This window comes from Callospermophilus lateralis, chromosome 5 (assembly GCF_048772815.1).
Source record: "Callospermophilus lateralis isolate mCalLat2 chromosome 5, mCalLat2.hap1, whole genome shotgun sequence".
NCBI classification, from domain to species: Eukaryota; Metazoa; Chordata; class Mammalia; order Rodentia; family Sciuridae; genus Callospermophilus; species Callospermophilus lateralis.
The window spans coordinates 52,130,658-52,144,299 of NC_135309.1; the positions used below are offsets into that span (position 1 = coordinate 52,130,658).

At 37.6% G+C, this 13,642-nt stretch overlaps 1 protein-coding gene and 1 pseudogene across 2 annotated transcripts in view; both read left to right on the plus strand.

The window, feature by feature from the left end:
- The first annotated feature begins 814 nt into the window (after nucleotides 1-814).
- Nucleotides 815-13,642, plus strand: part of Dmxl1 (Dmx like 1) — a 175,997-nt gene continuing 163,169 nt past the window's right edge. The window contains exon 1 of one of the 2 annotated variants that reach the window (XM_076856669.1): nucleotides 815-1,063. In XM_076856669.1, the coding sequence (XP_076712784.1) occupies nucleotides 977-1,063 (87 nt within the window). In that variant the 5' untranslated portion in view covers nucleotides 815-976. The remainder of the gene's footprint in view (nucleotides 1,064-13,642) is intronic. The other variant, XM_076856670.1, reaches the window with a different exon arrangement.
- LOC143399978 (protein zyg-11 homolog A pseudogene) lies at nucleotides 12,500-13,431 on the plus strand (annotated as a pseudogene).

The window sequence follows — 13,642 nt, forward strand, 5'->3', positions numbered from 1 at the left end:
CGAGCTGGAAAGGCGCACTCGCCCGGAGTAAACAGGACACTGCTATCAGATATTTGGAGGATCTCGTTTACCTAAGGATTCTCGTGAGTAGCCTGGAGAGTGGTGCATGTTGGGATTTGTAGTCCTAACAGGACAAGGACGCTGCAATTCCATTAAAAGGCACTTCTCTCATTGAAACTTTGTTTCTCAACAGTTAAATTAAATCCTAAACTAGAGCATAACTTGACAAGACTCACCTCTTCCTAGATTTATTAGTCTGCAGCTAGGCTCATTTACGTTCAAAGCTTAAACGGACAGTGAGCTCCTTCACAAGTCTCAAAAAGACTGGCCTGTTTTCTGTATTGGGCGGAGCTCCAGGTGGAACTGAGCTCATGATTGGCCAGCTTCTGACCAGAAGAGGCGTTTTTGTATCTACTTTGGGGAATGTCTTTTTCTATTGCACCATTTTTTTTTTTTTTCTGCTGAGGGAAATCTCGCGATATTTCGGCTAAAGGGACCCGAAGAGGCGTAGTGAGCGGCCCGGGACTGTGTGGGTGGAGGGCACCGGAGCCGGGAGGGCACAGGTCAGGCTGGGAGGCGAGCGCGTGCTGCCTGCGCCACTTGGGCTCGGTCAGGGCCGGCTGACCTGGGCCCAGAGGAATTGTACGGACAGCGCGGCCCTCCTGGCTGGTGAGTGGGCACTTGGTCGCGGCTGGTGAGTGGACCCGGAGCTTCACCTGGGCCTTCGCGCGCAGTGACAGGTGCGCCGAGGAGCGCGGCGCTCCACCGCTCGCCGACCCGCCCCCTCCGGGCCTTGCCTGCCTGGGCACGGGATGAGCCGCGGGCCCCAGCTGAGAGGCTCGTGCTTTTGGCGCCTATCACTGTCTGCGTCGCCGCGGAAGAGCGGCCGCCGCCCCTAAGGGAAGGAGGAGGGAAGCGGCCGCTGACCCCGGGCATGAGCCGGTTGCGGCGTCTACTGCTCGACTAAGGCGCCGACATGAACCTGCACCAGGTGTTGACCGGAGCTGTGAACCCTGGCGACCACTGCTTCTCAGTGGGCAGTGTCGGCGATCAGCGCTTCACGGTGAGTGAGAGAGAGTCCCGCGTCGCCCTAGACTGGTTCGCGCCCGTGAGCCAGCCCGGCTGGCCGGGAATGAAGGACCCAGGCCAGGAGCGCCTGGTCACTCCCTCCGGGTCCCCGTCACTTGGGGCCCAGGCGGACCTGGCCTTTGAGAACGAAGGTGGCAAAAACATTTCGTTCTTTGGGGTACCGTGTAGAGCCTGAAATCAGAAGTTAGAATGTGTTAGGATTTAAAATATTTTTAGTCTTATTTCCTTGAACCACAGTGGTTGCCAGAGTCATTTGTCCAAAAATCTTTGTTGAGTAATGAGTTGAGGGCTTTTTATTTTCCTTTTCCATAGCCCTAAATTGTCAAATGTAGAAGTATTTGAGATTGGTTTCGGTTTTTATTGTAAGTTAAAGTATCTTTGTAGTTGAAATGAGTGGGTGTCTTAAAACAATTACTAATTGTTTGCTATCAACCCCAGCACTGAGTGAAAGCTGCTTTTCATTTATTTTTCTTCAGATTCACTAAGGAGCAACTTTGGAAAGAAAAAGTATTTTAAAAGTAACTCATTTCTACCATTCTTTGAATTTCATATATAACAGTCACGTCTTTGAAAACTTTAAAGATTGTTCGAATTAATTACTGAAAGTTGCACTTTGTTTTTCAGTATAACTTCTTTTTGCTATGGAGTAGTAATTCCAGGTTAAGGGGTACTCAAAGTAACTTGATTTTTGTTGGTCTTCCCATGTATTATAAGGAGGACCGCCCCACATTTGCTGTTTATCAATACAGTGGCCTTTTCTGCCTTAAGTATGGTTTTTGCTATAGTTTCAAACTGTAAATCAGTGTTGTAGGTGATACCTTTTGTCTAAATATATTTGTAATGATGATGACTTTTGCTACAACTTGTGTAGATTATCTCTTTAGTTGTGATTAAAAGTAACACTTTATGTAAGTGAAACAAAGTAAATAGTTTAACAAATGCCCCAGGTTTAGGAGGCTTAAATTTCTAATCTTACTGTCTAACTTTGACTTTTTCTGTGTCCTTTGTTAGAATAAATACCCAACATTTAATATGGCTTAGGCATTTAATGCCTAAGTTCTACTTTTAGAGTTATGCTAACCTAGCATTTTGCTTTCAAATAAAGACTATTCCTTCCCTGTAGAGTGACTCATGCACACCTTAGTTTGCACTTGATAGTAGTAATTGTTGAAATTCTAATTCTAAATGTTTACCTAGGCAGAATATTCAGAGAAAGAATGAACTCTTAGGGTCTGAGCAACTGTGTTCTCCCTATAACTGGGCATTGCTCTCTATTCTTATTACTTAAAGGAAGGAAATAAGCCTCATTCTTAGGGGTTTTCCTAGTGGGGGATTATAGGATAGTAATGTTGCATTTTGTATCATCTCCTGGAGTTATATGAGCACTTTGTCCAATGTAAGATTTTTAAAAAAATTTTATATGTATGCATATATTTTAGTTGTCTATGGACCATTTATTTATTTGTTTATATGTGGTGCTGAGAATCTAGCCCAATGCCTCATACATGCCAGGCAAGTGCTCTACCACTGAGCCACAACTCTAGCCCCAATGTAAGTTTTAAGAAATTTTTAAAGAAGGCAATCAGAATCTATGTAAGTACTTTCAGATTACATATACAATAAATATTTAAGGACACATTCTTTAAAACCTTGGTGATTGCCTCTGTGCTATATTTTAGGTGAAGTCAGTTAATGTGCCAAGAATTATATGGTCATCATACACCATCATGTGGCTTGTTCCTCAGTTCTGTTTTTAAAAGTCTGTTTCCCTAAAGTAGGCTTTAATCATCCCCCTGCAAGCTTACTGCAGATTTCTCCCAGATTTCTGGAAACAAAAGCGTAAATAAGTTTATTTTTGTGTGTGTTGTTGCTGTACTGGAGATTGAACCCAGAGCGCTCTACCACTGAGCTACCTCCCTAGCCCCTTTTATTTTTTTATGGTTGAAACAGAGTTTCACCAAATTGCTGAGGTTGGCCTCAAACTTAATAATCCTTCTACCTCAGCATCATGAGTAACTGGGATTATAGGTGTGAGCCATTGGGCCTGGCTCAATAAATAATTTTTCTTTGTGTGTGTGTGTTTATTTAATATAAAGAAATTCCAGCTATCTTTAATTTGGGTGGGTACTTGAAGGATTATCAGTCATGTTTTCTCTATTGCAGCCAGTCAATCCCTGATTCTCTAACATTATATCCATGGTTCTGTTAGAAGCTGGGGTTCTTGCTCTTAATTTCCTGAATACTCACACACATCTCAACTTAATCTCTCTTTAAATTGCCCCTTTTTTCTGTTTCTCATGTTAAAATACAGAATCTATGGTTTACTCCTTGAGTATTGTTTTTAACATCTTAATTATTATCATTATTATTATTATTATTATTATTATTGGTGGTAGGGATCAAACCAGGGAGGGCCTGAATCATGCTGGGTAAGCACTCTTCTGCTAAGGTACACCCCTAGCCCAGATCAGTTGATTATTCTTTCTTTTTCTTTCTTTCTTTGCAGATAGCAAAAATTAATGGTAGATGACATGTGAAGACTAAGAATTGGTCTCAATTAAAGTTTTACTCAAGGGTAGGGATATGAAATCTTCTTGCAGTACCCCCTAGAAAATTCTTTTATCCCTTCTGGTGCTTTATGCCGTAAGATATTCCTGGGTTTGTAATTCCTCACTCTGCGTATTTCCAAATAACTCACCTGTTTTGGCTTTGGAAGATTCTAGAAGTGAGATCCTGTTTTCTCAATAAAATGTGAAAGGTTTTAAATTAAAATGAAATTGAACATCACTTACCATGTTTTCTAGATTTTAAAACATGCAATTATTAATAGAGGTTAGTGTACCTAATTTTAGATTTTTTAAAAATACTTAAACAGACATCAAACTATTTTGATTTTGCCCTTAGTTAGAAGGGTTCTAGTGGGCAGTGACCATGTATCACACTTTATTTGTACTTTTATTATATCATTAACTAGTCTTGCCTTGTGTATTTATTTGTGTGTCTGCTGTGGCTTCCTGGCAAGTACCTAGAATAATGATTGAGGGAGTGGTGATGCCTTATAGTTGAGTCATTACATGGCTTTAATTTCTAGCATGGTTCCTTATAGTTATCTATGAGCAAGTTCTTTTGCAGTCTTTTAAATTTCTTTTTTTCTCTCTGGTACAATGTGACTACAACAGTACTTACACATTGTTACATGAAAAAGTGCACAGCTCTAAGTTCATGGCTTAGAATATGTAAGACTCTTTAAAATGTCAACGTTTATGAAATTAGAGTTATAGTCATTATAATACCTTGCACTAAAAAGTGCTTGATAAATAGTGGTTGGGTTGATTGATTATATGGATAAAGAAGCCTTTCTGCAATATGATTAATAATTACTGTTTTAAAATAGCTTTATAATTTAGATTTGAACCTAAATAAAATATTTCTGTTAAAGTTTGTTTACATTTTTTCAAAGCCAATTGTTATGCATTTTATTATCAACATAAGTAAGCAACTAGGGAAGTCTTCAGTACACTAAATCAAAATTCTTTTTTCCTTGGTTATTGGAATGCTTCTTTTACCCTATTTCCTTGTTAATTTACTTCCGATTTTTTAGCGAAAATATGTGAGCTATCTGATCTTGATCTGTTGACAATTTTTGGTTTTTAGGAAAAAATATTGCTTATAAAAGGCAATAAGAGAGGCACTGTTAATTAGAATCTCTTATTTTTGTACATATTTCGAGTTGAAACTGTTTTGAATGAAATGGAAAGGGAGTTAATTACCAAGAGACAGAAAAAATTGTGCTAATATTCGTTTTCCTGATTTGGTATTTTAACACCTTAGCTATAGGAGGGAAAGGTTTCATTTAATTTTAGGCAACTCAGTGTTCCTAGCTAAGGGGACCCAGATTAGAAATCACAAGACTTGCAGCTATGTGATGCTGGTAGATAAATGGGGACTGAAACAGCATTCTCCTTTCTCAACTCTCTGTGACAGTAAGCAGGCTTTAGTTTAACTCTGTTTTGTTCACTGTAGGGATGCCTGATTGGGCATAATTGCTACATTGGGAGGATGGGAAACAATTTTTATTTTATTTTTTGGAAGGAGCCACATGAGTTTTTGTGAGTGGGGAGAATGCAGAAGGGGAAAGTTTGCTGTTGTTCATATCTGGAGAAATAAATACATTTGTGGTGATTATAAGGGCAATACAGAATTACTTTTTAAAAAATTTGGCTTTCTTTATAAAACATTATAAAATTAAAGTACCTTCAATACTAGTACTAATTCTCAGTATTTTAAAACAATAATAAACATTGATTACAACATACCAAACTATGTCCTAGTCATTTAACTAGGACATATACTAACAATAAATTCTTCAGGATCTTCACCTGATATGATTGGTTAAAACAAAAGGTCAGTGAAAAGAAAATCCAAGTATCTTACAGAAATCTAGGGTTTCCAAAATAGAATATTGACTCTTACAGTCTTGAATATTTTTTGAAATTTAGAATATTTGAGAAGATTCCCTGTCAAAATTTAAAGCTAAAAATAATATTTGATTATATGCTTGATAGAATACATTTGCCCCAGGTTTTCCTGTGCATCAAGTTAGCAAACCTAATGTCATGTGTGCCTAGTACAAGGATTTTCCATTGGTTATTAAAAGAACGTTCTGATTATAGTTGTTTTGATAGAAGCAGTTTGTGTACCAATTGTAACATAGGCATATTACTTTTTTGTTTGATAAGATAGTGCCATGTATCCTTTTTTGTTTATTTATTTATTTATTTATTTATTTATTTTTCATGTCGCTGGGGATGGAACTCAGGGACTCATTCATGAGCTACTATGGAGTTATTCTCCCAGCCACTGAACTCTTTTTCTAGTAGTTGATTCTTTTCTTTTTACTGTAGATTTGTGAGGTATTTAGATCACATCAATTCATATCATATCTGGGTTCCAAAATGAAAATAGCTATAGGGAAATCCAACCTCGAATCTTGCCCTTTTTAATTTTTGTTAGTATAGTTAGTATTACATATTTAGATTTTGTAATTTAGATAATTTGGCATGAGTTAATTTATCATCAATCTTTGTTGCAATATTCTTTAACTTACTCTTTATCTTTGCATTGAGTCTAATCAAATCACACAAACTTGATCACTTCTGTGTTCATTCTTACATCCCTGATTCTTTTTTATAAAATATTTTTCATCATATTTTTTATACTTGTACATAGATACAATATCTTTATTTTTATTTATTTTTATGTGGTACTGAGGATGGAACACCCCCCCATCTCCCCCACCCCAGGCAAGTGCTCTACCACTGAGCTACAACCCCAACCCTTTCATCTATTCTTTTTAATAATTTTATTTATTTATTTTTAAGTAGTGCTGAGGATTGACCCCAGTGCATCACATGTCCTAGGCAAGCTGAGCTATAACCCTAACCTTTTCATCGATTTTTTTTAATAACTTTATTTATCTATTTTTAAGTAGTGCTGAGGATTGACCCCAGTGCCTCACACGTGGTAGGCAAGCACTGTCACTGAGCCACAACCCCAACTGCACTTCCCTGATTCATGAGCACTCCTAGACCATGTAATAAAATTGTGTGGAAAATAAAGTCATGTTTGCCAACTTCAGATGGGACCTCAGAGCATCACAGGAATCCTCCCATCTGTTTTAACTTTAGTGTCATCTTCTGAAACCTCCCACCCCAACATTCTCTTATTTATATAAGCTTACTACCTGGAATCTGTCAGATCCTAACTCATTTTCAGTTTTAAGCTGAAAAATCCACTTTTATTAGTATCCATTCTTTCTCTCCTCCTGGTACAATTAAAGGGTTGTTTCCTGCATGTCCAGGCTTAATTCCTTTTTCTTTGTTCTGGATCTGCTCTTTTCAGTGTGTCTCTAGGACTTTAGTCCCTTCATTACAGTGTATATACTCTCCTAGAAGTTCTAAAACATGCCTAAAATTCTCATCTTAAAAAAAATAACCAACCAGAAAACTCTTGACAAGTTGTCTCTGACTTCTTAGCTATAATCCTTGAATTGTCTATACTTATTGCAACGTTCCACTTGCTTCTTAAGTCCCTAAATTCTGGCAGTGCTTGTCCCCTTTGTCACCAGCAATCACCTTGATGCCAACATGAATCAACAGGTTTTCTCCATATATTGCTTTCTCTTTGTCATTTGTCATGTTGAGCATGTTGAGCATTATGTTTCTCTGGCTTAGTTATACCATATTCAAAGCCTGTCCTGTAATTCCTTGTTTACTTGTCATCTACTTAGACTGCATTGTCTCTGGTGGCAATGACATCTTTTTTTTTTTGTTATTGCATTTCAAACAGCTGTCAGATAGGGCCTTGTACATACTGTGTGGACAATTGGAAAAAAGAACCTGTGCTGAAGTCAAAAGAGCTGCTCCATAGGTTAAGTTCGCCTTAGTCAAGGTCTGCACACCTTCTTTTGGGCTGCCTTGCCTTCCCCACATTCCCAATTTAGAATCTTCAAAATGTAAAATTTTGGCGACTTAAAGGTTTTAGGGTAGGGACGTGGGATTTTTAGCTTCCGTTCGACTTTCCACAAAAATAGCACTCTTCCTTTATTCATTATTTCATTCAGTTAACATTTATTGATGCCATTTCTTTGGGAGTCATTGTTTATTGGTAGTCAAAATTTTGAGTCAGAACTTTTTAAAAATTGAAACATAATATGTTAAAGGAAAAAAGCTAGTTGTAATACTTTTTTTGGCGGTGGGGGTGGGGGCGGGATACCAGAGATTGAACCTAAGAGTGCTTTATCACTGAGCCACATCCTCAGCCCTTTTTATGTTTTTTATTTCGAGAGAGGGTCTCGCCCAAGTTGTTTAAGGCCTTGCTAAATTGTTGAGGCTGGCTTTGAACTTAGGATCCTCCTGCCACAGCCTCCTGAGCTTGGGATTACAGGCATGTGCCAACACACCTGTCATGGTTGAGGTAATACTTCTATCCAAACATCTTCACACTTAAGTCTCTGTGATCAATTGGCTTCTGGATGGTGTTAGAGATGCAACCCAGGACCTTGTGCATGGTAGGCAAGTACTCCACTAAGCTGTATATTCTCAGCCCCAAATTTGCTTTTATAGAAGGAATAAGAACCTATCAGTATTGACCACACATAAAGTATGGATAAGAAAGATCTGCAGAGTTGAGGACCAAGGTAGACCTTACAATTTTATCCACAGTACCTCTTGCTTACCTTTTCCTTTTAACTAACTGTGGACAAATTGAATCTATGTGTACAGGTTTTCAAAAGCATAAATTAAGAAGGATTTAAAGAAAGTGTTCATTTGGAAATATTGGGTTTTTATTGCATTTGAAATCCTATTGTATACAGTGTGGGAAAGAATCACAAATAAGCTGGATTCTTGCCCTCCGGAGCTAACTGTTGAATTGCCTGGATTGCTGACTGATTTATTTCCCAGAGGAAATTTTTTGATGTAGCATTACAGTATGTATTTTTAGAACAACTTTGTTGAGATGTACATGTGCTATAAAAAGTTCACCCTTTTAAAGTTTATATTTCAGTGGTTTTAATATATTCACAGAGTTACACATTAGTTAGCACAATCTAATTCCAGAACATTTTTCTCATCCAAAAGAAATCCCCATTCACTAATAGTTACTGTCTATTCACCCCAGTCCTACTTACAACCATTAATCTTGCATATATTTCTTATTTACCTCTGTCATCTTATTGTCTCTATGAATTTCTCTATTCAGGATATTTCATATAAAAGAAATCATATAATAGGTGGTCTTTTATATTTGACTCTGTTCACTTTGCATATTAAAAAAAATTTTAGTTGTAGATGGACACAATTTCTTTCTTTATTTTTATGTGGTGCTGAGTATCGAACCCAGTGCCTCATGCATGAGAGACATGTGCTCTACCACTGAGTTATAACCCCAGCCTTGCATAATGTTTTTCAGATCTGTGTTGTAGCATGTATCAGTATTTCATTCTTTTTTATGGATGAATAATATTCCATTGTATATTTTATTTGCTCATCAGTTGATGAACATTTGAGTTGTTTCCCCTCCATGTTTATGATGAATAATGCTGTTATGAGCATTTCTGTTCAAGTTTTTATGTGGACATGTATTTTTAATTCTCTTGGCTATATACCTAGGTGTGAAACAGCTATGCATATGGTAACTGTGTTTAAATTTTGGGGGAACTGCCAAATTGTTTCACAGTTTTCGTCACTTTACATTCCATCATCTTACATTCCCATCAGTAATGTATGAGGGTTTCAATTATTCTACATCCTCACCAACCCTTGTTGTTTTCCTTTTGGAGTGTACTGGGGATTGAACCCAGGGGCATTTGACCACTGAGCTACATCCTCAGTCCTTTTATTTTTATTTTGAGACAGGATCTCACTAACTTGCTGAGGCTGGTCTCAAATTTGTGATTCTCCTGCCCCAGCTTCCTGAGTTGCTGGAATTATAGGCATGTACCCCTGTGCTTGACTATTTTCTCTTTAAAAAAAAAAAAGCAAAACAAAACAAAATTATCCTCCTAGCTATGAAGTGTAACATTGTGGGTTTTTTGTTGTTGTTGTTTGTTGGTTTTTTGTTTGTTTTGTTGTTGTGAACTCAGGGTCACTCAACCACTGAGCCACATCCCCAGCCCAATTTTGTATTTTATTAGAGACCAGGTCTCACTGAGTTGCTTAGCATCTTGCTGTTGCTGAGGCTGGCTTTGAACTTGAGATCCTCCTTTCTCAGCTTCCAGAGTTGCTGGGATTACAGGTATGTGCCCCGCATTAGCATTGTGGTTTTTGTTTGCATTTCTCTAATGAATAATGATGTTGAGCAATGGTTTAGTATTATCATAAGTTTTAATAAAAGGTAAACAAAGGGTTATCTTTTTTTCTTTGAAGTTTGACAGACTATTTTTAAAAATTTTTAAATTGATTTTTTAAAAAATAAATGATATCGGATTGTATTACAATTCTTATTACACATATACAGCACAAATTTTCATATTTCTGATATAAAGTATGTTCACACCAATTTGTATCTTCTTCATACATGTACTTTGGATAGTGATGTCCATCACATTCCACTATTCTTGCAAACCCTCTGCCCCCTCACTTCCCCTCCCACACAGCCCTATCTAGAGTTTGTCTATTCCTCCCATGTTCCCCCTCCCTACCCCACTAGGAATCAGCCTCCTAATATCAGAGTAAACATTAGGCATTTGTTTTTTGAGGATTGGCTAACTTCACTTAGCATTATCTTCTTCAATGCCATCCATTTACCTGCAAATGCCATGATCTTATTCCTTTTTATTGCTGAGTAATATTCCATTGTGTATATTTGCCATTTTTTTTTTATCCATTCATCTACTGAAGGACATTCAGGTTGGTTCCACAGTTTAGCTGTTGTGAATTGTGCTGCTATAAACATTAATGTGACTGTGTTCCTATACTATGCTGTTTTTAAGTCCTTTGAGTTTAGACCTAGGAAAGGGATAGCTGGATCAAATGGTGGTTCCATTTCCAGTTTTCCAAGGAATCTCCATACTGCTTTCCATATTGGCTGAACCAATTTGCAGTCTCACCAGCAATGTATGAGTGTACCTTTTTCCCGACATCCTCACCAACACTTATTGTTGTTTTTCTTCGTAATAGCTGCTATTTTGACTGGAGTGAAATGATACCTTAGAGTAGTTTTGACTTGCTTTTCTCTAATTGCTAGTGATGATGAACATTTTTTCATATATTTGTTGATTGACACTTCTGAGAAGTGTCTGTTGAGTTCCTTGGACCATTTATTGATTGGGTTATTTGTTTTTTTGGTGCTTAACTTTTTGTGTTCTTTATATACCCTAGAGATTAGTGCTCTATCTGATGTGTGAGGGGTAAAAATTTGCTTCCAAGTTGTAGGCTCTCTATTCATCTCACAGATTGACAGACTATTTTTTAACTGCATTTCATTTTGTATTACTATTAAAATTTTGTGTAATTAATCTGGAAATGGTGGTGCATGCTTCTAATCCCAGCTATTCAGTAGGCTGAGACAGGAGGATTGCAAGATTGAGGTCAACCTTAGCAACTTAGTGATACCCTGTCTTAAAATAAAATATAAAAAGGACCACCATTTGACCCAGTTATCCCACTCCTCAGTAGATACCTAAAGGACTTAAAATTATCATATTACAGTGATACAGCCACAACAATATTTGTAGCAGTTAAATTCTCTATAGCTAAGCTATGGAATCAGCCTAGGTGTTCTTCATCAGATAAATGGATAAAGAAAATTTGGTATATATGTACAATGGAATATTATGGAGCCATAAAGAAGAATGAAATTATGGCATTTGCTGTTAAGTGGATAGAACTGAAGACTATCATGCTAAGCGAAATAAGCCAGTCCCCCCAAAACAAAGGCCAAATGTTTTCTCTGATATGTGGATGCTAACACACATACACAAACCCAACACAAGGGGTTGGGGTAGGGAAGAACAGAAGTTCATTGTTTAGAAAAAGGGGAATGAAGAGAAGGAAGAGAGGATAGGAATAGGAAAGATAGAAGAATGGATCAGACTATCGGATGTAACTTTGGTATGTTCATATATGAATACAAGCCAGTGAAACTCCACCTCATGTACAACCACAAGAATGGGATCCTAATTAGAATAAGTTATACTCTATGTATGTATAATATGTCACAATACACTGTACTGTCATGTATATCTAAAAGAACAGATAAGAAAAAGTTTAAAAAGTGCTGGGTATATAGCTCAGAGGCAGATGCTCCTGGGTTCAGTCCCAATTACCCCCCCCCACACACACACAAATTAAAAACATTTTTGTGTAATTGGTTTCAGCCTGTTTATTTAATGAATTAATGAAAGTTTACCTAACATGTGTATAGTCTGCTATAAATATCTACTTGTTTGTGATAATGAATGACAGTGGTTGTATCTGTAACATGCTAGGTTTTTGTAGAGATGAACTGCCAAGAATAAAATAACTACTTAAGGAATCTTCTAAGATTTGTTAGTTGTTGATAACAAAACAAAACTGGAGAGAACAAGTTAATTACTCTCATAATACTGTCAGCTGTTTTTAACTTGTTTTGTGACTTCTATATAATTACAGAGGATCCTCTATCTGTACTATCTTATTTCCACAGTTGAAGGCATTGAGTGACCTGGAGTTTATGTATTTATCAGTATAATAAAGTGGATATTCATTTTGCCTTATCTGTTTCATGTGAAACAAATTGTTCGCTAATTTAAAACTGCCTTAGTTGATGCTGTCCAGCAGTCGCCTGCTGTGGACCGATAGCTCTCATAGGATCCCAGCCCCTGCTTGTAGCCTCTTCTCTTCTTAGTGCCCCATGGGCAGGGATCACCATGGTTCTGGCTCTGGCATGTGGTCCTGTCACCCTGGACTTTCTTCCTTCCCGAAGCCCAGAAAGGATGCTCAGGCTGGTGTGTGGTAAAAAGAAGCTGATTGATAGAATAGTAAGTGTTTTCCAAGGCAAATGAACCTGGAGATGGTTAATATCCCCAAAGCTAAAATCTCTGCATTTACTTTCATAAAAGCCTTCTGCCATCATATTCATTAAGGTAGATGTCACGCAGTGCACTCTGACCTTCCAGTCCCAAACATTGTAAGTAGACTTTGCAGCAGTAGCTGGATCTAGCAAAACCTCCAGTGTCTCCTGTTAGATTTAATAAGCATTTCTTAAGATTCAAGACTATTGTCCTTTGGTCATCTTACTGGTCTTCACATTTTAGGTGATTTCAGTGTTTACTTTCACAATGAAGACCTGGCTAATGTTTCTTAGTTACCAAACCTGGAAAACTTGGATATCACTAATACTCTGGTCATGAGCATATCTGCATTTCTTACCTGTAAGGATTGACTCAAGTCTCTCACACTGCACTACCTGAAATGCCTAACAACGAGCAAACCACAAATCCTTGCAGTCATCAGAGAACTTAAATGTCTGCTTTACCTTGATATTTTTGATCAAAGGCAACTCAAATCAGAGCTAGCTTTTTATTTGATGCAGAAGAAGGATATCCTGCCAAATATTTCCTTGGATATTTCTGGGGGCAGTTTCATCACTGATGGAGCTGTAGAGTTGTTTATACCACAGTAGCCCGTAATACAATTTGTGGGACTCTTAGATACAGATATTGGTTATTCTGACTTCTTTACTACATGAAGATTGAAGATTTTTGGAGAAGCCAATATGAGTTAGATTTCTGAAGCACTGAGCTGATATAGGAACAGGTCATGTTTTATGAACGAATCTCTTTATAGGTTCTTTTTTTAATATTTATTTTTTAGATGTAGATGGACACAACACAATGCCTTTATTTTTATGTGGTGCTGAAGATCGAACCCAGGTCCCACCTGCCGCAGTCTGGCTGGACACAAAATCACGAGCCATTCACAGCTTTGTAGATTCAAACAGCAATTCTTTATTCCCGATCTCACACCTGCCCTCTACAAACACATTCTGGGGAAATCCACGTTCTCTGCCC